Source organism: Balaenoptera musculus, chromosome 3 (assembly GCF_009873245.2).
Source record: "Balaenoptera musculus isolate JJ_BM4_2016_0621 chromosome 3, mBalMus1.pri.v3, whole genome shotgun sequence".
In the NCBI taxonomy this organism is placed as follows: domain Eukaryota; kingdom Metazoa; phylum Chordata; class Mammalia; order Artiodactyla; family Balaenopteridae; genus Balaenoptera; species Balaenoptera musculus.
The window spans coordinates 141,563,751-141,590,519 of NC_045787.1; the positions used below are offsets into that span (position 1 = coordinate 141,563,751).

General features: G+C 37.0%; 1 protein-coding gene across 2 annotated transcripts in view; it reads right to left on the minus strand.

The window, feature by feature from the left end:
- Nucleotides 1–1,243: 1,243 nt before the first annotated feature.
- The window catches only part of GABRA1 (gamma-aminobutyric acid type A receptor subunit alpha1), a 59,397-nt gene continuing 33,871 nt past the window's right edge, over nucleotides 1,244–26,769 (minus strand). The window contains exons 8-11 of one of the 2 annotated variants that reach the window (XM_036848863.1): nucleotides 24,118–24,261; nucleotides 14,247–14,399; nucleotides 9,032–9,234; nucleotides 1,244–4,122 (exon numbers count right to left, since the gene is read on the minus strand). In XM_036848863.1, the coding sequence (XP_036704758.1) occupies nucleotides 3,811–4,122; nucleotides 9,032–9,234; nucleotides 14,247–14,399; nucleotides 24,118–24,261 (812 nt within the window). In that variant the 3' untranslated portion in view covers nucleotides 1,244–3,810. The remainder of the gene's footprint in view (nucleotides 4,123–9,031; nucleotides 9,235–14,246; nucleotides 14,400–24,117; nucleotides 24,262–26,769) is intronic. The other variant, XM_036848864.1, reaches the window with a different exon arrangement.

The window sequence follows — 26,769 nt, forward strand, 5'->3', positions numbered from 1 at the left end:
GCTCCCGGGAGGGGAGGTGTGGAGAGTGACCTGTGCTTGCACACAGGCTTCTTGGTGGCGGCAGCAGCAGCCTTAGCGTTTCATGCCCATCTCTGGGGTCCGCGCTGATAGCCACGGCTGGCACCCATCTCTGGAGCACGTTTAAGCGGCGCTCTGAATCCCCCCTCCTTGTGCACCCTGAAACAATGGTCTCTTGCCTCTTCGGCAGCTCCAGACCTTCTCCCGGACTCCCTCCTGGCCAGCTGTGGTGCTCTAGCCCCCTTCAGGCTGTGTTCACGCCGCCAACCCCAGTCCTCTCCCTGCGATCCGACCAAAGACTGAGCCTCAGCTCCCAGCCCCCGCCCGCCCCGGCGGGGGGGCTGACAAGCCTCTCGGGCTGGTGAGTGCTGGTTGGCACCGATCCTCTGTGCAGGAATCTCTCTGCTTTGCCCTCTGCACCCCTGTTGCTGCACTCTCTTTGGTGGCTCCAATGTTTCCCTGCCGCCCACACCCCGGTCTCTGCCCACGAAGGGGCTTCCTAGTGTGTGGAAACTTTTCCTACGTCACAGCTCCCTCTCAGAGGTGCAGGTCCCGTCCCTATTCTTTTTTCTCTGTTTTTCCTTTTTTCTTTTGCCCTATCCAAGTATGTGGGAGTTTCTTGCCTTTTAGGAAGGCTGAGGTCTTCTGCCAGCGTTCAGTAGGTGTTCTGTAGGAGCTGTTCCACATGTAGATGTATTTTTGATGTATTTGTGGGGAGGAAGGTGATCTCCATGTCTTAGTTTTCCACCATCTTGAAGGTCCCTCTCAGTGTTTTGTACTTTAACTTTGTGCTTATAGAAACATTAAGGAATGTAATAGCTCTGCGGGAGCTTTTAAAAGTATAATGCTCAGACTCTTCCTCTAAAACAATTAAACCAGTCTCCCGGGAGTAGATCAGAAAACAAATCGACTGTATTAACAATAGAGATGAACAAACTACTATTGTTTCAGTATGTTGACTCTTTTCTATTTATGCTTTATAAATTTTGAGTTGAGGTGCTACTGGCAGCACCAGATACCAGGTGTTTAACAATTCCCCTTTTTGAAAGTGATTCATTTAAAATCATAGTTTAGGATCATACTATTGATGCATCTTCAAAAATCTTCTGAGTAGCCTAGATTCTTATTAGCACTTGGCACTTTTAGGTGCTACTACTTGAAAATATTTTAAAACAAGGCAACGGTAGGTCATATTGATAACATGAAAAGAAAGTCAAGCATTCCATTTTTTACTGAATAATGTTAGCTTTATTATTATAATAGAATACAGTATGACATAAAATTAAGAGCTTTTGCTAAACTCTGTAAAGCAATACATGCATCTGCCATAAACAACCTCGATTCATGTTAGGTTTTATTGCCACTTCACTGCACTAAGGTGCAATAAACATTCAGTGTCATCTTTAAAAAATTTTTCCTGGGAGTTTACAGGAACTGTCCTCTATAAGAGTGTATCTTTATTTTCAAGGAAGACTTAACTAGTATTACATGGTTTAGCAAAGCACGGTAGAAAAGCTACATAGAATCATTTGTCTTTGATAAGTTGTGCAATCAATTTATACAATAGAATACTGTCCACATATACTAACAAACTAAGAAATGATAGAAATGCAGTCATTGCATAGCAGAAAGCAGACTAATAAGAAATATTCACATCTAATGAGCAAAATACAGACCGAATGTTAGCTATGAGGAGTCTGGAAGATAAAATGCTCTTAATAAACACATTAGATTAACGCCCCCAAAATAACAAGATTAACAGCAACACAGAAGTTAGAGCCATATTTTACTTTATTTCTATACATGATATCTACACATGATACCGAAGGATGAAATATCCTTGGTTCAGCCTTTATTGGGCTAGCTCATTGAATTTAGGCAGGACCATATCAAACAATAAAGCACATTTAAAAAGAAAACCAGAGTTTGCTGAGGAAAACACAAACTGTATTTTCCTGCATCATTGGATAGCAGCTTTTTGAGACAAACATTGCTCAAAACTTGGGTATGGATCCCAACTGTCTTATTTGGTAATTATGACGACAGGTTTATGTCATAGTATTCTAAATGCGGTTAGATCATAACCTGTGGATTCTGGACACTAATTTTAAATATCTCTGAAATTCTGTCAGACAAAAGGAGGCTTCAAAAATACCTTCTGCATAAATATTTATTTCTAAAACATCTGGGAAGTAATGAAACAGACTAGAATTTTCATAGGGAGTATTAATGGACCTCTTGTCATTAAAGCCCTTACGTAGTATGCCTACAAATATATTGCTACAGTATAAATGAAATGTAATATTACTCAATAAAAGCCATTTCCTGTACATTCTTTCATTTATTTTTATATTTAATGCTACATATGGTACAACACTTATTGAAATAGTTGGTATCAGCAAAGATAGCAATAACATACAGTTGATTTTCTAGCTCCCACTAATGCTTTTCCATTTTCTTTCTATATCACAAGAGCCTAAAATAGGGAAATGTGGGATGACTTGAGCAGATAGCAACTGATTTACTGCTGTACACTGGACAACAGTTTGAATTACAAGCTTTCTCTCCATAAGTAGATTTTATACCCATATATTGGAACTTCCATCTGATTCCTTCAGGCTGTTCTGGTCTTAAATGCAGGCTCTAAAAGGATTTCCATAGCATTTAGCAACATTCTAACAGCTAAGAGCGGTGAGTCCTACACAATATTTTAAGAACACAACCTTTAAAAAAGTAAAAAATTGTACAATCTCATGCCGTATATTTACATATATAATTTATATATTCTATATTTGTTTACTAGTCATAAATTTCAATCTAAAGCTTTTAATATACTGTTATATAAAATAATACATTCAACAATTCTAGAGCTTGCAAAATATTTTTGCCCCTCTAAAAACATCTTCAGAATGAAAATCCAGTGATTATTGGATGCATGTGCTATCTGGATATAGACAGGATGGAAAATAAATCTTTTAAAATTGTTCTATTTAAATTTATTATTTCTTTTTTTAGTTTTATTGAGTGTGTATCTGTTAAAATGACTCCTCATTGAGTCTAGTGGTAAAAGCTCAGATGATAGTAAAGCAGCCTATTTAAAGCATTTGTCTCCATTGGATTAAATGTGCTCTACAGTGAGTAACTGCACATTTGCCAATGCAATTTCCATAAATTTTAAAATAGCATTTAACAACAAAATAATGCATTAGGCATTTCTTAAAAGGAGAAAGAATGGGGATCTTTAGCTTTGGAAACAGAATGTTAAAGCTATACATCGGTTTAAAAAACAAAACAGAAATGTAAGAAGCACATTGTAGTTTGTGCAATAGAGACATAGATTTTTTAAAATGCTTCTTCATTAAACATTTATAATTTATTCTTTTAAACACCTTCACATAAAAATATTTTTGACATATACAGTATCTTTTCTTCTAGAATATTTGGAAATATATATCTACAAATGACCCAGAGTTATAGAGTTAAGTTTGATTTTTCTTCTATTTTCCTCATGTCTTTGGACCTACTTCCCCCACCTTTCCTCTCTCTTCCCTTCTGTCTCCTTCTGTCATGATTTTTCTCTCTTGCTCCCTCTTTCAGAATCCTGTCTCTCAGCTGTATGCTCTGCTCTGGACTGCCAGACAGGGGTCTGTTGTTCTTATATGAATTATGGAAATAAGGAAATCTTCAAATTCTTTAAGACAGAGGCAATAAAGCAGATGGGAATTACTGCGTTGAGAACAGAGAGCAATTCCCAGTGCAGAGGACTGAACAACAGAATGTGAATGACAGGACCTATTGATGTGGGGTAGGGGCTTTTAGCTGAGGCTCTCTGTTTAAATATGTAGCCCAATAGACCAAGTTAAAGATTCCGAATAACAGCGGGAAGGCTATTCTTGACAGTCGGTCAATTTTGCTGACACTGTTAAAGGTTTTCTTCGGTTCTGGTGGTTTTGTTTCCGTCTTGACTTCTTTTGGTTCTATGGTTGCACTTTTAGCAATGGTGGCTAAGCCGGGGTCACCCCTGGCCAAATTAGGTGTGTAGCTGGTTGCTGTCGGAGCATAAGTGTTATTTTTCTTAATGAGAGGATCCTTCATTTTCTTTGGCTGTAGAAGGAAAGAGTAAAAGTATTTTGTTTAGTAAATGGTGGGAAGCACGTTTATAAGTTGCTGAGCAAAGTGACCTTTACTTTAGAACTCAAACATGTGCTTTATTTAAAATTTAAGGAATGTAATTTACGACTGCATTTTGGGGAAAAATGAAAAACGCAGATACAAACATCTAGTTATAAGATTGACAAGTGACCTTGCAGGACATTTGTTCCTGTCCAAAATGTCCATAAGACAGTTGGTCCGTAAGACATTTGGTTTACGCCAAGTCCTTGAAATGTGCTCCTATCCAAAATGTCCATGAGCATATCGGGTCCATGCCAAATGGTTTTGGACAGGATCAAATAACAAAGTCCTTTGGTGTGGACCAAACGTCTTATGGATGTTTTGGGCAGGACCAAGTATGACCACGTATCAAGGACTTTTTGGCATGAGCCCAGGTCAGACTAATAGAAATACCATCAGGTTTTTCCCAGTCCAAAATGCTTGGTGGTTGTTTTAGGTCACTAAGTTTGGGGTATTTTGTTTTGCAGTGAAAAATTGCTGAGCTAATTATTATTTGCTCCTTCTCCCCATGTTTCCAATGGGGAAGTGACAAAGCAGGGGTAGTCAGGATATCCTGAATTCAATTCTTGCTCAGAGTTAGCTGCTTATCAATGTTATCTGTGCAGTAATTGACAAGTGCAGTATTTCTTAGAGTTTCTGTCATACAGACATTTCTCAAAAATAAAGTGTATCATTGTTTAGAGCTATGTGCTCTGATACAGTTGCCATTAGTAACTTGTGACTATTGAGCACTTGTAATGTGGCTAGTCTAATTTGAGATGTTCTGGAAGTATAAAGTACACATAGGATTTTGAAGGCTTAGTATGAAAAATAAAAAAAAGTACAATATTTCTCCTAAATAATGTTTAGAATTATTTATATTTAAAGAGGATATTTTTGATATATTGGCTAAAGTACATTATTAAACTTAATTTCACTGGTTTGTACTTTTTAAATAAGGCTACCAGAAATATGTTAATTATATATATGGCTCACATTTGTGGCTCACTTATATTCCTGCTGGATAGCACTAGTCTAGAAGAGTGAGCCTTGTTTTTTTGTGCACACTAAATCACCAGTTAAAATTTTTTGGGCTTCCCTGGTGGCGCAGTGGTTGAGAATCTGCCTGCCAATGCAGGGGACACGGGTTCGAGCCCTGGTCTGGGAAAATCCCACATGCCGTGGAGCAACTAAGCCCGTGCGCCACAACTACTGAGCCTGCGCGTCTGGAGCCTGTGCTCCGCAACGAGAGGCCGCGATAGTGAGAGGCCCGCGCACCGCGATGAAGAGTGGCGCCCGCTCGCCGCAACTAGAGAAAGCCCTCGCACAGAAACGAAGACCCAACACTGCCAAAAATAAATAAATAAATAAATAAATTAAAAAAAAAAAAAAAATTTTTTTAAGTGTAAATGTCTTGGGCACAATCTTGCATTTTGAATCAGAACTCCTAGGGAAGTGAAGCCTGATTATTGACATTGTGAAAAAACTACACAGAGAATGTTCATGAGCAGCTAAACTTGACCAACCAGCCTCGATATACTCTGGACAATCTGTATTTTTAACATCAAATCAGAATAAAATATTACTTCTAGAAGAGCTGATACTTCTCACTCACAAGGTGCAATTTTAACAGGTTAATTTCTTTATTATCCAACTCCATGACCTATCTGCTACCTTTTCTCCTCTCCAAATCCTTAAGCATACATTCACTGGGACTTAAAAAAAAAAAGCCCAGATTTTTTTTTCTCCTAGTATTAGACCATTAAAAGTAAGGTCACTTAGTTCAAGTGTACACCCATTTCATAGTGAAGGCAGATTTGCTTAAGCTTTAGGAGGATTGACAGAAATTTCTATAATTATTTGTACAAAAATAAAATGAGTAAAATTGATTCTCTCTGAATGTGGTCCAAATGACTACAAGTCAAAAATTTATATGAATTATTTCAACACAAACAGCCAGACTGAACTTGTATAGAGTCCACTGCTTAGAAAATAGCAGATCTAATATTAAAGGATACATTGAAAAGCATGTATGTCCTTTAGATAAAATGTATATGCACTCTGATGTTTAAGAGAGGCAATGGGTTCTAATCTAAACAAAATTTGTTGAGTGACAGACACCTTATTAGATAAACTGAAATGAATAATCTGCCACAGGAACAATTCTTGGAGAAGAGTTTGTATTATTGGTAGATTTCGTCTCTCCCACTGCCAATTTATCATAATACCCTAATACTAAGTTTTCTCAACTTAAGTGTTTTCTTTCTTTCTTTCTTTTTGCAGCATCATGTTGAAAAGGATATTTAGAAATATCTGGTTCGTTTCTCAGGAAATAATATAGTTTTTTTCATTTCTGAAAATACTGAGCTCCCCCATATTCATCAAGAAGTTGGTATTTTTTTCAGCAATTAGACATATGAGGATGGATCTTAAGAAGGCTACTATATGCTTGCTTGAAAACATGATGCCCTATGGGGATTTTCTTTTTTTTGTTGTTGAAGTTATACCATGTCAGAGATTGAAATTTTACCTCTCCTGAAAACACTCACCTGGTCACAGGAGAAATATGTTATTTATTCTCTCTGAATGTCAAAATGAGACCTGGATCACACCGTGATCAATCTCCTTATTATAAGCTAATCAAACTGGCAAAGCCCTGGGGAAGATTTTTACAGAGACATAGATAAATTATAAAAAATATTCTCTTTCTCATTAGGATGACAGATATAGGCATTATGTATATGCATCTATCTATCTATCTATATATATACATAAAAATATATATATACAGAGAGAGAGATGTAGATATGACCATACCTATATCTATATATGTACACTGAATAACATGGACTGTAGATTGATAGAGATTGAAATATTTTGTTTGAGACACAGCACTTGAAAGACTAACACACGGTCAGAAAGAGAGAAATACAAACTCAACTATGAGCTCACCAATGCCTCAACCCAAATTCTGTGCTTTCCAGATCAAGTTCAATTCATCTAACAAGTCATTGACAACTGATACTGATGAGCCACAATCAGAAAGACATTGGCCTCTTGCAGCATGGAAAGAAAGGATTAAGATAGAAAAGCAACTTTTCCCAGTGCTTGCATTTCATTTTTCAGTTGCATGTTACCGATGTTTGCATATAATTAATTCTGAAGAACTTTAATAGAGTATGCCAGTGATTCTAAGATGTGCATTTTTTAAATGTCCACATCTGTGACTTTGGGCTATGTCTTACAATTGGTAGTGTCTTATGATCACTCATCTTCAGTTTTGGTGCTCTTTCCTTTGGGACTGCCCTTCTGTTCTAGGACAAATGGAGGCCATCAGTGGCTAAGGTAAGTATTAGACAAAATGCTGTCTCCACTCTGTCACCCCTTTCTCCAACTGGTAAATGCAGTCCCTTTTGTCTTGTCTCCTCTTTACTGAACCTGAGCCAAGGCTCTTGATTTGAAAATTCAGAGACTTTTTTATACTGGGCAAGGATGTTTCAAGGCAAGGTGAATTTTGAGGACTGGTTCTGGCCCATTTTGGTTGTGATAGTGCATCTGATACAGAACATTCTCTGCTGTTGCTTGTGTACAAGATCATCGAGGTGTTCAACTGATTCACCTGTGGCTGAAAGGTAAAGCTCAAAGAGCTTTTGCTTGGCAGCATATTTTCTTTCTTATGTATACGTATATTAGTGGTACATCGTATAATCAGTAACACTTTAGATTCTATTAAATGTGGTAGATGTTTCCAACACAAAGGATCCTCTTTTCTAGTATATTTGTGGAGCTATGGTAAAAACATCATTAAATGGATTTCTTTACTATACACCCTCTCAGACTCTTTAATATACTGTGACTTGGTGACAGTATGCAGAATTATTCAAGTGTGTTTGACCACAGAACTGTATATTTAGGGACTGACTCAAGACACTAGAATTCTATATTTGCTGTAGAGTGATTCCTCCTAGATTACTTTTAGATGTCTTAGAATCTCTTTGTCTCTGACTTTGCCCTTCTTTCCACCATCCCAAGGCTCCCTTGCATTTTGACATATTTTTCCTTCAAACCTCAGAAGTAGAAATATCCTCCCCAGCTGTGCTTTATTTATTTACTTATTTATTTTGGCTGCACCCTGCAGCATGCAGGACCTTAGTTCCCTGACCAGGGATGGAACCCTCACCACCTGAATTGGAAGGAAGAGTCTTAACCACCGGACCATGGGGGAAGTCCCTCCCAACTATGCTTTAAAATCCACTCTAAAGTAGGTTCTAATTGAGAAGAACAATGATATTCTTGACTTGATAATTTTCTACAGTGAAGAATTTTTCTGTGAATTCTGTGTGCTATGTTTCTTAAAGCAAACCTCTATTTTGGAAAAAGAAAATGTGTTTCCTACCCTTTAGTGAAAATTAGAGATAATGCATTTTGCAAGCTCAATTCAATTGAGCCATTAAAGTAATAACATTTATGACCAAAGTTATTAGGCTTGGAAAACAACCAGAAGACTATAATTTTCAAGTTACAAAAATTATAATGGCATAATTGCTCCTAATGTCAGGTTTGTTAAAACTGTTCTCACATCAATGGGGACCATAGGAAAGCATATTTGAGGAGAGATGTTTACCTTTGTGTTTCTCCTTTATCTCATTCCTTCTACTCTGAACATCTATCCACTGAAACAACCTTTCCTTAGCAATAACAAAATTCTCACAGCACTTAATCATTTGTGACATAAGAAACAAAGAATCCTCTTTACCCTCTCTCTGCATTCTTCATCCATTCCCCCAAGTCCAAACATCCCATCCTATATGTTCAAAAAGACATAATAGTGCTATATCACAGGAAATATTAAAGCATTTACCTTTTCTGGAACCACACTTTTGCCATCCCATGCATAACCTCTTTTGGTGAAATAGTTTACTGTGGCAAACTCAATTAGAGCTGAGAATACAAAGGCATAGCACACTGCAATAAACCAATCCATAGCAGTTGCATAAGCCACCTTAGGGAGGGAATTTCTGGCACTGATACTCAAAGTTGTCATGGTGAGCACAGTTGTTACTCCTGTAAAGAAAGAAAGTGAATTTGTAGGTTCATACTACAAACTTTCATCACTGAGGTCAGCCTACTTATGTAAAGGGAAACACAGACAGAGTGTGTTTTCAAGTTCATCCCATTTTGGTTTGGGATGGATGAGTTTTAATTTAACCCCAGTGTAGTTTGAAGTTCATGGTATGGCAGTATTGATGGAGAGCTTTTGGAGGGATAAACTCCTCTGCTGTTGAGAAGCTGTTAATAAGATAGTGAACTCCTGTAAATAGGCGTCTTGAACATGGTGTCCTGGGTAGGAAAGGAAATAATATTCCTTCACTGTCCCCAACTCTAGGAAAAGGAAAGCAGGTATCTTCACTGTCCTTGATCCATAAGTAATCTCTGGATCTCAGCTCTGTTTAATATTCTACCTGTGTACTTTGAATGTACAATCCAAGAAACCAATAACTTTTTGATAATTCATCATTGATAGATAATTAAATTATTTTAGGATAATATCTTGTTACATTATTAACTCTTTGGCCTTTATACTATATTTTCCTGATTCTTCAAATAGCTACTCTTTTGAAGATGTTCCTGAAATAAGTTGCATGTAACTTGCTTGAGGTCACATAGCTCAGAAGTAGCAAAACCAAATTTGAACACATTCATCTGATTCAAATGTCCACAGTCTTACTCTCTCTGCCCTATCTTCCCTATTCTGTGAATCTATCCCTACTGATTAAAATCACCTATATTCAAAGCAATTTTCAAGTCAGTTGCTTTTAGTTTACTTAGATTATTATATGAGTTGGTATGTGAATGATGACATCCATTAATGTTCATTTAACAAATTAATATTATCAACCTACTCTATGTAATGCACTAAACTAGTTAGAATACTGTAAGTTCCCTTTTAAGCCATTTGAAAATGTATGAAAAAAAATCACAGGAACCCAGTGGGGGTGGCTTAGGTTGCATGGTGTTGAAAAAATCTTAACCTCTTCCAGTAACTAGTTCCTCACTACTTCTTAGCTCTATAGCCTTGAGTAAGCGAGTTAACTTCTAGGGCCCTCAGTCTCCATAACTGTAAAAGTGATGATTTAAACTTCATTCTCTTGATTGTCTACATCATTGTTGAAATTCTAAGAGAGGAAAAGTTCTGCACATTTACAAGATTATTTGAGGATTAAATATAATAATATGTGAAAGCATTTTAAAGATAAGTAAATTATTGCCACAGAAGATATTGTCATCCTATGTGTCTAAAACTCATACCTATGATTCCCCCTTTTGATTAATTTTAGAGAATCAGCAGGGTTACACAGCTGGTAGGTGGCTAATTTTTCTAAGCTGTTTTAAACCATCCAATATTCCCTAGTTTCCGCGATTATCAAGATAGATGATCTTTGTAAGTCTATTAGAAAGTGATAGGACTAAGAAGAAACACTGAGATTTTTATTAACATATTTTTGATACATGGTCACAGTTGTAGGAAGTAGACTTACTATGAACATTGGAGGTGTTGCAGAAAGTTCTGGGGCATTAACCATATTATGTAACCAACAAATGGTTTAAGGAATATTGGCGGGAAAATAGCCCCCAAATTTACATATCAATATTAACTTGAGCAAAGAGCAAGGTAATTAAATGTCAGTATTTGGAGAACAGAGCAACCCAGTTTCAAATCCCAGCTCTGTAACTGCTGAGTGATGTTGGGAAAATTGCCTCACAGCTCTGAGCTTCTGGATTTTTTGTAATTATTTCCTTATAAATTAATTTTAATAAGTCTAACTCAGAGGGCTATTGTGAGTATTAAATAAAATAATGTAATAAAGTGTTTAGCACTTAGCCTGATACTTACTAAGGACAAAGTTAATAACATTTTTTTAGTTTTTGGCTGTGTTGGGTCTTCGCTGCTGCACTCAGGCTTTCTCTAGTTGCGGTGAGCGGGGGCTACTCTTCATTACAGTGCATGGGCTTCTCATTGCGGTGGCTTCTCTTGTTGCAGATTACGGGCTCTAGAGCGTGGGCTCAGTAGTTGTGACTTGTGGGCTCTAGAGTACAGGCTCAGTAGTTGTGGCGCATGGGCTTAGTTGCTCCGTGGCATGTGGGATCTTCCCGGACAAGGGCTCGAACGCATGTCGCCTGCATTGGCAGGCGGATTCTTAACCACTGTGCCACCAGGGAAGCCCCAAAGTTAGTAACTTATTATTGACAACTTCAGTCCTTTTGGATAAATCCCCGCTAAAGTGAATTCCATTTTTTATTTGAATTTTGGTTTATGTGGGCAACCAACTGTTAAAAGTAATTGGGGAATGAGTGTTCTTAAAAAAAATGTATCCATAAATTTAAAACAGTTAAGAATAACATAAAGAGAGGTGTGTGTGTGTGTGTGTGTGTGTGTGTGTGTGTGTGTGTGTGTGTGTGTTGTCTTACAATTCCTGCTACAGGGAAAGGGAAAAAACCAAAAATATGTTGAGTATCTATTAAGTTTCAAGTATTGAGCCCAACAATTTCCAAATTTTATTTTATTTTTCTCACCTAATCTTTTAAATGGCACTATTTTATTTTAATTGTACTCGCATTTTATAGGTAACTGACACTTAGAAGACTGAAGATTGAACCTAAAACTTGGGTCTATCCGGCAGCAAAATTACATGACCACAGCCTCCAAATGAGAAAGAGCATGGAAGGTCAAGAAGATGATGTTTTAAGACATGAAATGGCTCCAGCTTTGTTGCATTTTGGATGCCATTTAATAAACTGTTATAAGGTACAACTTTTGCTTTATTTTTTCCCTTTGGTATTTTTTCTTTAAATACCCATGACCCTCTCAGGCATTCCCCACAGCTCAGAGGAATGTGCTGAGCACACACTAGAAGGAATAGAGACGTGTACTAAATAAATGTTAGAAGGCTGAAGGTCTCAGAAAATTGTATTTGTGATTTTATTGAACTTAAAACATTAGAAATATATAACTTGATACACAGAAACACTTGCCATGGTTGAGTTTACAGATATGCAGTTATGTTTACCAAAAGGGCATGAGTCGGCTGAGATAGCAGACTTTTGAAAATGTTAAGAACAAGGTTTTTGACTTATAAAACATTCCAAAGTGCTTTAGGGGATTTCCAAACAGGAAGGGTAGGATTTGTTGGGGGCCGAGGCGGGGGAAGTGAGCATTTTAAAAAATCATTTTCACTATAGTGCTGGGCTCATTCTACAAAAATAAACATAAAACATAAAGTCCATGTCTTTTGTTCTCATTTAAAAAAAATTCAAGTGAATAAAGGGCTCAAACTACATACACATATAGAACTGAGCATCTGACAAGAGTTCAATCTTCAGTTCTAATAAGTGGCGTACGCACTAGTTAATATTTACAAATTGTGTTAAGGGAAAAAAAGAGTTTTAAATGAACTACTCTTTTGCTCTGCAGGTGGAATCATTCTGGGTCTTGATTTAGCTGTGTTCTTAGGCTAATGTCACAGCAAAGATTTCATGGTTTCCAACCCAGAAGCACCTTGCTAAGTTCAAAAGAAAAGATGTTTTTCTGGGCCCTTGTAACAGAGTCCTGCTTTTTTTCCTGAGATGACTGATGCCACAGGGCATATTGTGCATATTCTCTGCACAAGAATAATCCTCAGTTTAGATTGTAAGCACCTGAAGTCTTCTGTTTTGTAGTAAAGGGTTTTAAACATAGCATGTGCCTAGTTGATATTTTTGGAATGAACCTTGACAATTGTACCTTTCACCAATTAAATATGTGGTTATAATTTCCAGATGAATTATGTTGCCCACGACAACCCCGTTCCATGCCTTGTCATTGCAGGAGGCAGTACATGGGTAGTTGTACCTCATCATCATTAAGCGCACAGACTCTAGAGCTAAGAGGCTGGGTCTTACTCCAGACTTCTTCACCTCATAGCTTCTGAACTTGGGCAAGTTACTTAATATCTCGCTCCTTAGCTTTCTTGTCTACACCACAGGGATAATATTACAGAGGATTCTTTTAGTGTTAAATAAGATAATATAGGGTTGTTTCATAGAACAAAGCCTGATATAAAAGCATTCAATGAGTATTCTGCATGATTTTATTGTTATTCAAATTTTAAGCTCCAGAATTTAACATTCATGAAAAGAATGGTTTATGTTAGGGTAACAGCTACATTCCATGCATAGAACATAGTAGGACCTCATAGTAGATTTCAAAGAAAAAGTCAGTGATTGAATGAGTGAATGAATGAATCAGTAAGTTTTTGGTGATGAAATCTTGTTTTCATCAGTCTGAAAAGTACACTTAAGACAGTGTACTATGATACAGGCAGGAAATACCTGTTTATATGAAATACAAACTTCTAAAATTATAAATTAGGGAGTGAGTTTTCCTATTAGTAAAAAGTTATTACCCTTTAAACATTTTTCCATTAGACTGACTTAAAGCATCTAAGGCATTTAAAATATTTTCATAGAAAAAAATATCTGTAACTCTTCAGAAGTGCACACATTGGGTAAAATGAGATATTCCTGTACTGGTATCATGGTCATCAATGAGTTCTTTCTACATAAGGACCACTTGCTTTCATATATGTAAGGAAGTAGTTCTGCTGATACTATATTTTCTCAGATTCTTAAAAAATACCCTGACACATGATTCTAAATGTATGATTTAAGTGTTAATGTTTTAGAATCATTAGATTCTAAATGATTCTAAGTGTATGATGTAAGTATTCATGTTTCTATGTCTGCATTTTAATCTATCACATGCATTTTATGCCTGCTTCATTCCATTTTTCTCCTAAAATAGCAAATAAAGTGTTCATTAATCCCATCGATTAACATACACTGAAACAGCTTGCTATTTTAAAAAAAGAATTTTTTTACAATCATGTCATAATGAGAATGGTAATTCCTTGAACATTCCTATTGTACTAACTTCAGATTTTAATGTATTATTATTTTTTTCATTCTATCTGCCATGTCACAGATATGATACAACTTGCCCTCCAGACCCTTGCATGGGCGTCTTGATTGGCACTTACCAAAGACAGTCCTTGCTGGTACAGACTCTCTGTTGAGCCAGAACGAGACTTGGGAGAGAATAACCGTCATTATGCATGGCAGGTATGTTTGAATAACAAAATAGCCAATCTTTCTCTTCAGGTGGAAATGAGTGGTCATAACAACATATTCTCCTGGAGGGTGAAACAGACAGTAAGGTGAGCAATTTGACCTTGAAAAGAAATTATCTCTGAGTTTTTCCATCAGCAGCAAGAACCTGGAGGTTAGACATAGCCTTTCTCCACGTGACATCTGGTAAGCTTTTATCCAGGGAAGAAAAGAGACATTTAAAAAACACACCATAACACATTACTGTATATAAAATAGATAACTAATAAGAACCTGCTGTACAGCACAGGGAACTCTACTCAATACTCTGTAATGGCCTGTATGGGAAAAGAATCTAAAAAAAAAATAAAGAGTGGATATATGTATATGTATAACTGATTCACTTTGCTGTACACCTGAAACTAACACAACATTGTAAATCAACTATACTCCAATAAAAATTTTTAAAAAAACCAAACACCAAAATGGCACTGAGGATGAGATTGATGTGCCAGAGATCTCATCGATTTTCTTATGTCCTAATCCCGGTACCTGATACATTTAAGAGACAAATCTGAGCATATATTTACAGATTGGCTTTAATAACCCTGAAGGCAATGTGCTAGATCCTGATGATGTACACCCATGGATTAGAAGACACCAGATCCCCAGTTTGTCCTCTGCAGAAAAGAGTCAGGCTGTCTAATGGAGGAGCTTTGGTGTCCAAGTCAGGGGAGTTGAATTCCAGCTCCTGCACTTTCTTTTGGTGGCTCTCTGACCTTGGATTTGGCTTACCCTGATTATCAAAATGAGAAGAGTGTGATAGAACTCTCAAAATTTGTTTTGAGGAGCACCTTCATCACAATCACCTGGGAAGGTTTCAAAACATGCAGCTCTTCAGGTCCCACCTGTACACACAAACCATTCTTCAAGGTGAGGGCAGAAAAATCCTATTTGTCACTAGCTTTTGAACTTGTCCCAATTCCTAGACCAGTCTGGGAAATAATGGAGTAGCTAGGAACTCTCCATGGTCTTTATATATGTCAAAGTCTGATTTGATTAGAGGCCCAAAGAAATAAACACACAACCCAAATTGTAGGAGGTGTTTTTTGTTTTTAGTTGATGTTATTTCTTAATTGCAAGTCTTAGAAGTTTTTAGCTTTACTCACTCTGAATATATACTTAGTTATCTGTGTGTGAGTAGGAGAAAAATAGGTGTATTCTTACTAAGAAAATATTGCTTTCTGTGGTATTCACATTTCTCTATCTTCCTCCTTCCCTTCAACTCCAAACTTTTCTCTCTTCAACCTGTGATTTATGTCTCAGCTCATGGCCATCCAGCTTCAGCCCCTATAATGTGGTTAAAAGTGCTCATGATCTCTTAATATCCATAACTGAACATCTCAGTCTTAAAGGAGATCTCAATCTTCAAGCCCACTGACCACCTTCTTTGTAGCACTAAAAATTAAGCAATGCTGACTGCCCCTACCATCTTGATAGCACTCTCTAAACTCACATTCTCCTTTTAGCTCTCATTTTCAGTTTCTTTTGCTAACTCACTGGATATTTCAGTCAGAGAGTTATGAGTTCTTCCTGTCTCTTGGGCACTAATATTCATCTTTCTGCAAAGCAAATGTAGAGGTTCCTGGTATAGTTCTGTCTTTAGCTGTCATCTCTATTTTTTTTATCTTGACTCTAATAAGGAATTTTCCTTCTCACCCCTGCTCTTAATGTCATTTTTATCCAGATGGCTGCGGGAATCTACATCTCTAAGTGACATTGCTCTCAAAAACCACTGTATTTCCAAATATCTACTAGACATTTCATAGCTACTGATTTTTCATTGATATCACCAACTAAATATGTTCAAAAGTGATATTACTTAAACTTTTCCATAAAAAATAATGACTAGCATATAGCAGGGCTTCTTTTCCACTTAGCGTCCATTTCTAAATTCATGGCATTCTCATCTGTCTATTCACTCAGGCTATTGATAAAAACCTGGAATTAATCCTTGGATGTTAAGTAGGACTTCCAAAAGAGAGAGAAAGGAATCAGTGATCATCACAATTTTAATTTCACCTGTGCAGTATCTTTCAGTTTATCTCTTATCTCATGGTCATTGCTCTTATCTCCTTTGCAGATTTACAGTGTAAATCTACCATAATCTGTGAACTGTCTTGTTTGTCTCCAGTCAGGTCCTAAACTACAATTTTCCCTAAATTTGAGGTCAGAGTGATTGTTTTAAAGCATACGTACATACCTTAAAACACCTTAATGGATTCCAATTATCCACATCAGGGTTTCTCAACCTCAGTACTACTGACATTTCAGAACAGAGAATTGTTTATTGTGGGAGCTGTCTTGTGTAATGTAGGATATTTAGCCACATACCTTGCCTCTTGCCCACTAGATGCCACTAGTAGCCACTCTCGTTTCCCACAATGTGATAATCAACAATGTCTCCAGTGTTACATACTAACAAGCAAACTCCCTAACCAGTATTCAACACTCTCCACATCCTAGCTCGGATACGCGTTTCAGTATCACATCTCATGTCTCACCACACATTTTCATATCTCAGTAATCTGATCAACAAAATTCCCTACTTGACCTCTTCTATAGCCGAATATTTTGTTCATATATGGGTTGGGCTCCGTCCATAGTAGAAGAGGAAGAAATGTACTGTATGGGGAGACTTTATTAGCTTTAGAAGCAAATGAATTTGGGTTCAAAACCCAGATATGCTATTTTCTTGCTGTGTAGCCTTAAACGCTCTTAAACTCTCTGATCCTCAGTTTCCTCATTATAAAATAGTGATAAGTATATTGTTTGGAGAATAAAGAATAAGAGCTCTAGTTAAGATCATTCTACATAAGAGTTTTAAAATAAATTTTAGTTCCTTTCTCCATTTTTTTCTCTCGTTTCTCCAGTCAGAATTGGTAGAATTATTGGTAGAAGAAATGACCCCTATACTCTCTATAGTAGGAAATCATCGATATATTCATTTATGTTTTCATGATAACACCTGCCATTTACTGATCAATATTAAGTAACTTCAAATTTATTTACAGCTTCTGTTTACACTTATAAATATATTGTATACTTTTAATTTTAGTTATTTATGTACTTATACCCCTCCACCAAACTGAAAGCTAATTAAGAAGAGAGATAGTTCTTTGAGTATAGCATGGCTTTACGTATCCTAAATATTCAGCATCTGCCTATGGTAAAAAGGGATGAATGAGGCTTAAGAATACTCATTGCAATTAACATCCACTAGCATCTCTTTTTTGAAAGGTAAATAAAATGTTATCTAATTTTTTTCTATTTTCTGTAGATAAATTGGATAATGTCTCCAAGGTCATCTGAAATAAACAAGTGATTCAAATTTGAGAAAAATGCAAAAAAACACATTTTTTCCTGGGACTCTGCTAAAATGTAGCCTTGGGTAGACATAGTCAGGTTACATCTCACCTCCCAGGAGTACACATTATTATTCCTAACCATTCATTCAATTGTAGCCTGCAAAATGTCATCAGCTCAAAGAAAAAATTCCATCTCTCATATAATGCCAGAAAGGTGAGTGTCTATATATATTCCATTATCATCTTTTGTGTTCACAATGTGACATTTTAGGAAGATTCTGCAAAGATTATTTTTTTGGAGAAGCTATCATGTGACATTATATTTGTTTTATAAACCACTTCCTCACTAACAAATTAGAAAAAGTAGAGGAAAACTTCAAATCTTTTGACGTCACCTTCCTGAATTAAACAAAATCTAAGAAGTTTTGGTACAAAATGTTGATGGAAGAAATTTTCATATGTTGAGGTATGGGGAAGTCATTCTGGCTTATACATGATTTGGTTGATACTTATTGCTAACCAGAACAGCCTGTCTTGTGGCCTATCAAGCATGCATTGTATGTCTACTTTAACCATTAAAGAAAAGAATGCATTTAAAAATCTAAATGGAATAACTGAGGTTCAGGCATCCAAAATGGATCTGGGTGGCCATTGTGGATGTGGTTTCAGATATATTCCTATATCACTGAGAATTTCAATTTTCTGAACTCTACCAGACTCAAGGACACCTCTAGCCATTCTCAAAATAATATCTGCTAGCAGCTGCCGGCTGCAACCTTATGGTCTCAAGTTCTCCCCATGTAACTATGCATCCATTTCGGACCCCAACCAACCCTTGCTTAATAAACATCCTTACTTCTTGCCAGCTACATCTATAATTTCTGACAAACAACTTATGTAATTTTGCAGTTTTTGCCTTTATAAGCCTCCCCCATTTTTTAGTCTGGCAGAGCACAATTTGAGCACTTCTTGAATCTGTGTCTCCCAGGCTATAGTCCACAGTTTGGCTCAAATAAAACTTTTATGTATTCTTATTATATATTATTTATTGATTATTTCCATCAATAACATTTAAATAAGGAAAGCAAAAGGTGGCAAAATCAGAATCACATTTTAATCGTTTAAAAATGAAAGAAAAACACAACAAAGAAGTCATGTAAATTGGATTGAAAGAGTATCTCTAGACATCAAGTGCTTATGCACTAAGCATGTCAAATTATTTCCCTCTGATTTAACAGTCTAGAAGAATTGTAATTCAAATATCCTTGCACATCATGTAACCCTGAGGGAAGCTTGTAAATTAGATGTGACAATATTTCTTATACATCACAATACAAAATTAAAGAGAGAGAAGAAAAGAAGTAGGAATATAATTTTGTAAAGCAGCATTGAGGGTTTCTTTAGATCTGGCTTCCATCCTTTACTTTCTTAAATGTTGGTTACTTAGAGTAAATTCCTTGCTTAACTTTATCTGACTTCAGTTTTCTCATTTATTCAGTAAAAAGGATAGTGTGCTACTTAACTGTTTCCTGGGATGCTGTGAGGATAATATGAAATAACAGATATGAAAGTTCTTCTAAAAAAGTCTGAGTCACATACAGATTTACAGTGTAAAAGTAGAAAGGATAGAAATGTATTCTCTAGCTCCATTCATTTCTTTAACAAAATTGTAGTGGATACTGATTCCATGTAAAGCTATCACTTTCCTTTCAAGTATTCTAAATTTTGTGTTTTCTAAGATGCTACCTTTTTCAAAGGAATGAGGAATAAAAAATGTCATTGAGGGAGGGGCTGGTATTTTAATATCTGCTTCAGAGAATACTGAAATAGAAATAAGGAAACAATGGTTATAGTTCTAGGCCACTTAACCCCTCTGGACCTATCTCCTCATCTGAAATATGATTAGGTTGACCAGATGACTATGTAAATCTCCCTCTCCACCTTCCACCCTACAAACCTGTTTTCACATCTTATGGTTATATTATTTCTCTGGAGATCATGTATTAGGCTGCAAAAATAGAAGTCCTGAGGCTCCTTTGGTGAATGTCGATCACCACTGTTGCTCCCTGGTCAGTGAAAACAGTTGCTTTCCTCATTCATTTCAACCCTGCAGAGTCATCCTTAACTCATCCAGAGAAGACTGTTTCTAGGAAAGAGGATCTTATAATTTTCCCTGGTCATCCATTCTAAGAATAAACAATAGTCATTCACAAAGAGACATTCTTATTAGACAAAACTCACCTACGTTTCCTTTGATCACACCTGTCTATTGACTTAGGTAAATATGACGACTTTCCAGTCATCATTGTTGTGTTTTAAAAAAGCATTTTATATTACATTCTTCTTATTTTATAGCCATGATATAATTCTTATACCTAATGCCAAATTTAACAACTTTGCATCTCTGTATAAGTCACTTTGTCATGGCCCTTAATTACAATTATAATTTTTGTGTGGGCTTTCCTTAAAGAATTCCTTAGGAAGCATAATGTGGTATATTAGAATGAGTCAGGGGGCCATGGCTGCGGTCTAGTTTCAAACCACCCTCCCTCATACTTCAAGAAGAAATGACTTCTTCTTAGGTGTCATCATGTAGCTTTCTTGTACTAACTTCATCATTATTATTAATAGTAATATCTAATATTTATTATACAATTTTTACATGTCAGATACTCTGGTAAGCAGTTTACATGCATTTTTCTCATTTCAATTTCACAGTAACTCATGAAGTAGATCCTCTGATCATCTCCAAGTAGTACAAGAGAAAGGATGAATAGATAAAGGTCACACAGTTAATAAGTGGTAAAACCAGCATTCAAAACCTCACAGTATATCTCCAGGATCCACCCCTTAAGCTTTGTGCTATACCACATTGTTGCATTTTCACATGTCTATCTTGCCTATTACTAGTGTGTCATATGGTTGAGAGCACACACTCTATAGCTAGACTTCCCAAGTTCAAATCCCAGCTCTGCCACTGCCTAGCTGTGTGACCTTGGAAAAATTATTAAACCTCTCTAGGCCTCAATTACGTCCCACCTGTAAAATGGAGATAATGATAATACCTACAACCTCGGACTGTTGTAAGGATTAGAACAACGCAATGCATATTAGCTACTTATATCACTCAACCATGAGCTTCTTGAGTTCAGGAACTATGGGTCCTTCATCTCTCTTCTCCAGGCCCAATCACAGTGTCAAACAGAGTAAATGAGCAAATGGTTGAAGGAATAAGTGAATAAATGAATGGATAACAGAGAATTGCATCGAATGTGAAAGCTGACTAGACTCATCCTTCTGTGTCCTTGTAACAAGTTTGCTCTGCCAGGTGAATAAGTCCACTTCAAACTAAGTCTCCAACTCATTTTTCCCCCCAAACTGATGGCAGATTCCAATGAAGGGACTGTCCCTCTAATATGTTTGCACTGAGAAAAATCCAAGTATTGGATTGAGCCTCATATCTTCCCTCCTATGGCACTGAAGTGATCTAGAGGTATTTGACCTGAAAGAGGTCACTGGTAGTGTGTGTGAGTGAGTATCCACACATGTGCTGGTTACATGCAAGTGAGGAAACACCTTCTAACCTTCTAGAAGGTGATCTGAATTGCTTCTCTCCCACAGAGAATTTTAAGGTAGGAGAAGATGCTTTTTATCTAATCATTCTCAATGTGTGTGTACTTTTCTGCCACCATTCCTAGTCTTCTGGCAGAAACAGGGAGATAGTAGCACTCAATGTCATTTATCTTAATGTTTTCAAGGCTCTATAGGAGATGTGAAATATGGGATTGAAGACCTTACAAAAGATCTTTGTTTCTTCTCATAGAAATGTATCAAGGTGGATTTTTGATGAGCTAAAGGAGACCCAGAGGAAGGGTAGTTCAGGGTTTTAGTGTGGAGGGGAAAACATACATCAAACTGAGCTCCCACATTTGAGAATTTGCTCTTTATTCTCCTCCCCCCTCCCCCCATATCCATTATTGGAATGACAAGGAAAAGATCTTATTTTGTACAGATAAACTTGCAGCTCTAACATGAAATGATGACTTTTAATAAACCCAACTTATGAGGTCCAGCCAGCTTGGTGGTGGTGGGTTGGACCACTCTTTCTCACCTATTGCCCTTTTGGGACTGTATATCTTTTCTGAGTAACAAGAATGTAGGTAGGCTGATTTAGGAAACCAAAAGTGAAAAAGGTCTCCAAGTTCATCAAACTAAGCCACTCATTTTGCAGACATGGGAACTAGAATATACAGAGGGATACAGTGACACACCAAGGTCACTAGCATTAGAATAGAATGGAAGCACTCCTTCCTCCCAGCAACCATCGTATATATTTGTCCTATTGCATGCATGCTATTGCACTTGAAATACTATTTCCCTGACATCCTCCAACCTCCATTCTAATGATAGTAGGGAGAGAATTTCTTGAGGGAAAGTTCTTGGTCTATTATTCTGAATGTCCTGGGCCTAGAATAGTGATTACTTGGATCCCAATAAATACAGATTGACAAAATGAAAGTCAACCCCTGCAGCAATCCTTCCTTGATTACCCAGGCTGGATTCATTTATTTTTTATTCATTAATTCAAAATATTTATTTAGTGCCTCCTGTTTCATCTACTGTAGTAAATCATAGGGATACGGAAGACAGACACGTACTTGCCCTCCCAAAAATGTTAATCACAACACTTACCACCCATTTTGATAACTATAGTTTGTGTTTGTCTTCCTTTAGACTTCAGATTTCATGAGAGCAAGATATGTGTCTTGTCTATCATTGACTGTAGTGCCTGCCACAATACCCAGTTTATGATAGCATTCAAGTTTTAAAAAGTAAGCACTGCTCATTTTAGTATCTTTTCCAACATAACTTGGTGAAGAAGAAAAATTTTCGGTATTTTCCACGCTCTGGGATGTTTTCAGGACAATAACAACAGCTACTGCACACCATTTTGAGCATCTGCTGTATAACACTCTGCTTCGTGTTTTATACTATCTCATCTTTAATGCAAAATTACAGACTCGCCATTCTTAGAAGAGAACAGAGTTTCTAATTGGATAAATGACCTTCCCAAAGTCACCAGGCTTCTAAGTGGCAGGACTAGGACTTGAGCCCACATCTTTCTCACTGCAAAGCCTAAGACATTCCCACTACGCCATGTGCATTTCTAAGGTAGGCAAAGCTGAGAGAAAATCTTCTCCATTTTTCAAAACAAGAAACATAAATATTTCAACTTCTATAGTAGCCATGGATGCTATAAAGTAAGCAAAAGACAGATCCTGTTAAGCAGTGATTATCCAGTAATCAGAGTAAGATATATTGACCTATTACTTGAATTTAGAATGGTCAGATTATAATGATCGTGGTACTAATATAAAGTCTGAAATGTAAGGAAGGAATTTTCCTGAGAAAAAGAGCAGTTCTGCCTTTACATATCACTTAATTGTCTTTTTTTTAGGAATTACAAATCAAAGTGAATGAACTAATTTCAAATTTTAAATACAGTCATAAAATTGTTGATCCTTGCTAAGCTTTCAGTAATTGAACATAATTAAAAATATTGGGATTAAGGGAGTACATTTTCCTAATTGTTAGAATCCAGATTTTATTTATAATTATCTGACCCTATGATCACATATCCCTTAGTCACAAAAGGGATACCTGCATAACTAAACTCATCTTATTTCTTGAAACAACTTCAAAAGTTTAAAATTTTAGATCCAGCTGCTTGATAGTATCTGATCTAATTCTGAGTATTTCATTGGTAAAACAGTTACAGTACCAAGAAGGATGGTGGTCCATCTACTTTTAATTCCAGTATGGAGTGATCAGTGTAGATTTTAGCTGTGGAAGATCCCTGGCTAGAGTTACAAATGGATTTATGGGGAAAAAAAGGCTTTTTGGTATCCTATGTGTAATGATTGCCGCTAGAAATTTACCAAGATTTATTGAATCATGACAATAAATGGGGCCTAGATGATATTAATAGCTAACATTTATTAAGAGTTTTCTATGTGCCAGGAAGTGTGATGATTACTCTTCATGGATTTAGTTCATTCCTTCCAACAACGCTGTGAGGTGACCACAATTAACTGGCAAGCTGGGGGAATAAGGATTTAACCCACATATTCTTCTCCAGAAGTTCACATGTCTAAATACAATGCTACCCTGATCACATGGAACTACTTCTTCATTTTGTAAACAAACAAACAACAACAACAACAAAACCCCCCAGAGACCAAAAGGCATTAAATGTCAAATTCAAGGTCATGGGTCTATAGAGTTTACACTAGCTCCCAGTCCAACTGTTTCCCAGTTTAGTGCAATTTTCACTCTCTCTACTTGTGTCATTGAAGGACTAAACTGAATTTGCACATTCTTACAAAAACTTCTTCTGGTCCTTCTCCCCTATCTAAAGTAACTAAATGGCACTTACCTGTGCTAGACTGAACAATCCCAGAGTCTACCGTTTGTCCAAGAAGATCGTACTGGTTTAGGCGTGACCCATCTTCTGCTACAACCACTGAGCGTGCCGGCTCTCTGGTCCACTCATAAACAACTTCCGCTCTCGTGTAAGCATCTAAAAGGAAAGAATGGAAGATGGTCCATGTGTTTTGCTACTTTGCTTCTCCTAGTTAGTTGGTGTGTTCTATCAGTTTCATATTTTCTAACACATGGTTCCAGAGGTCAGCCTAGGAAAGGAGAGCCCATATCCCTTAGTTTAGGAAAACTGAGACACATTTTCCTGATTCATTCAGTTATCTGTTCACTCATAACAAATGGTATTTAAGCATCTACAAAGGACTAAGTACTTTGCTGAGGATACAGCAGTGAACATAACAAACACCTGATCTTGTGGAACATGCATTGCAGTAGTGGGGACAAAAGCAGAGAAGCTAATGAATACATAATTCAAGTAGTGTTAAATGCAGTAAAGCCATATACAACAGATACGAGAATAGAGAATGAAGGGGATGGGGCCTATTCTAGGTAAGGGACTCAAAGAGGTTCACTGAGGAAATGATATTTATACAAATACATGACAGAAATGTGAGAGGGAGCCATGTAAGTCTTGGGGAAGAGTACGCTGGATAGATGAGCTAACAAGTTTCTTCCTCCAGGGCAGGTAAAAGCTTGACATATTTAACGAAGAACAAGAAGACCAATGTGGCCAGAATGAAGAGTTGAAATGAGGTTAGAGGCAGTAGCCTGGGTCCAGATTATATCAGGCCAGGGGAAGGTCATGATAAATGTGATAACACTGGAAATTTTACTAAGCATCCTTTTTTTTTTTAACATCTTTATTGGAATATAATTGCTTTACAATGGTGTGTTAGTTTCTGCTTTATAACAAAGTGAATCAGCTATACATATACATATATCCCCATATCTCCTCCCTCTTGCGTTTCCCTCCCACCCTCCCTATCCCACCCCTCTAGGTGGTCACAAAGCACCGAGCTGATCTCCCTGTGCTATGTGGCTGCTTCCCACTAACTATCTATTTTACATTTGGTAGTGTATATATGTCCATGCCACTCTCTCACTTCATCCCAGCTTACCCTTCCCCCTCCCCATGTCCTCAAGTCCATTCTCTACATCTGCGTCTTTATTCCTGTCCTGCCCCTAGGTTCTTCAGAACCATTTTTTTTTTTTGATTCCATATATATGTGTTAGCATACGGTATTTGTTGGTTTCTCTTTCTGACTTCACTCTGTATGACAGACTCTAGGTCCATCCACCTCACTACAAATAACTCAATTTCATTTCTTTTTATGACTGAGTAATATTCCATTGTATATATGTGCCACATCTTCTTTATCCATTCATCTGTCGATGGATACTTAGGTTGCTTCGATGTCCTGGCTACTGTAAATAGTGTTGCAAAGAACACTGTGGTACATGACTCTTTTTGAATTATGGTTTTCTCAGGGTATATGCCCAGTAGTGGGATTGCTGGGTCATATGGTAGTTCTATTTTTAGTTTTTTAAGGAACTTCCATACTGTTCTCCATAGTGGCTGTATCAATTTACATTCCCACCAACAGTGCAAGAGGGTTCCCTTTTCTCCACACCCTCTCCAGCATTTATTGTTTGTAGATTTTTAGTTGATGGCCATTCTGACTGGTGTGAGGTGATACCTCCATTTTTAAAGAAAGTGTGATTTTACTTTCTTTTTAATTAATTATCCTTCTCATAGATATTTGCTATCATGATGATGAGGAAGAGGAGGAGGAGGAGTACCATATAGCTCTTTCCACTTCTCAATCATTCTTATTTGTCATGTAACACTTTAACCTAGTCATCCTCCTATAGGAGAGGTTAGGTCATAATCCTGATCTTTAATTCAGGAAGGTTAGAAGAGGAGATGTACAGAGTGAGAGAGACAGAGAAGGAGAAAGAGAAGGAATTCCATAGCTTTTCTGATCTCTAGTCACAGAACACCCACGTCATTTAGGTTGTAATGATGGTACCTATTCTCCTCTGTTTAGATGTAGAGAGAGAAACATGGAAGGGATGTCGCATTAGCAAAAACAGTTTCCAGGGCTTCTGAGTGGGAGATATGATAGCAAAAGTTAGCCCTATGGTGAAAGCTTTACCCCTTGGCCAACTTCTCCATTAGGGACAGTAGGCTCCGTACCTGGGGCCTACAATGCTTTTAGGAGGCACAGACATGTTTCACTTTCTTTTAAAATCAGAAGGAAAAATGAATATAATCCAACTTTTTATTAACATCATCATAAAATATAAAAATTTAAAAGAGAAAATAAAAATTAAAATACATTTTTAATATATATGTTTGGAGGAACGGCCCTCAAAGGCAAACATGCCTGTGGCTCAGAAGTCATAATGAGTCCCTGCTCAACACAACCCTCACCCCATGGTAACCTGGCTTGGGTACTTTGTCCAAATCTGTATTTGTCCAAGCTACAATACTATGAGATGTAAAATAATGGTGGCCTTTTCACACAAACATCAGGCTGCCTAAAACCAGATGTGAGCCCGTGCCCCTCAATCTCTGAACCACATTCTCTTTAGAGTGACCACTTGTTTCTGGGTGATTGATGCAGAAAAATGTAGCTAGTATTCC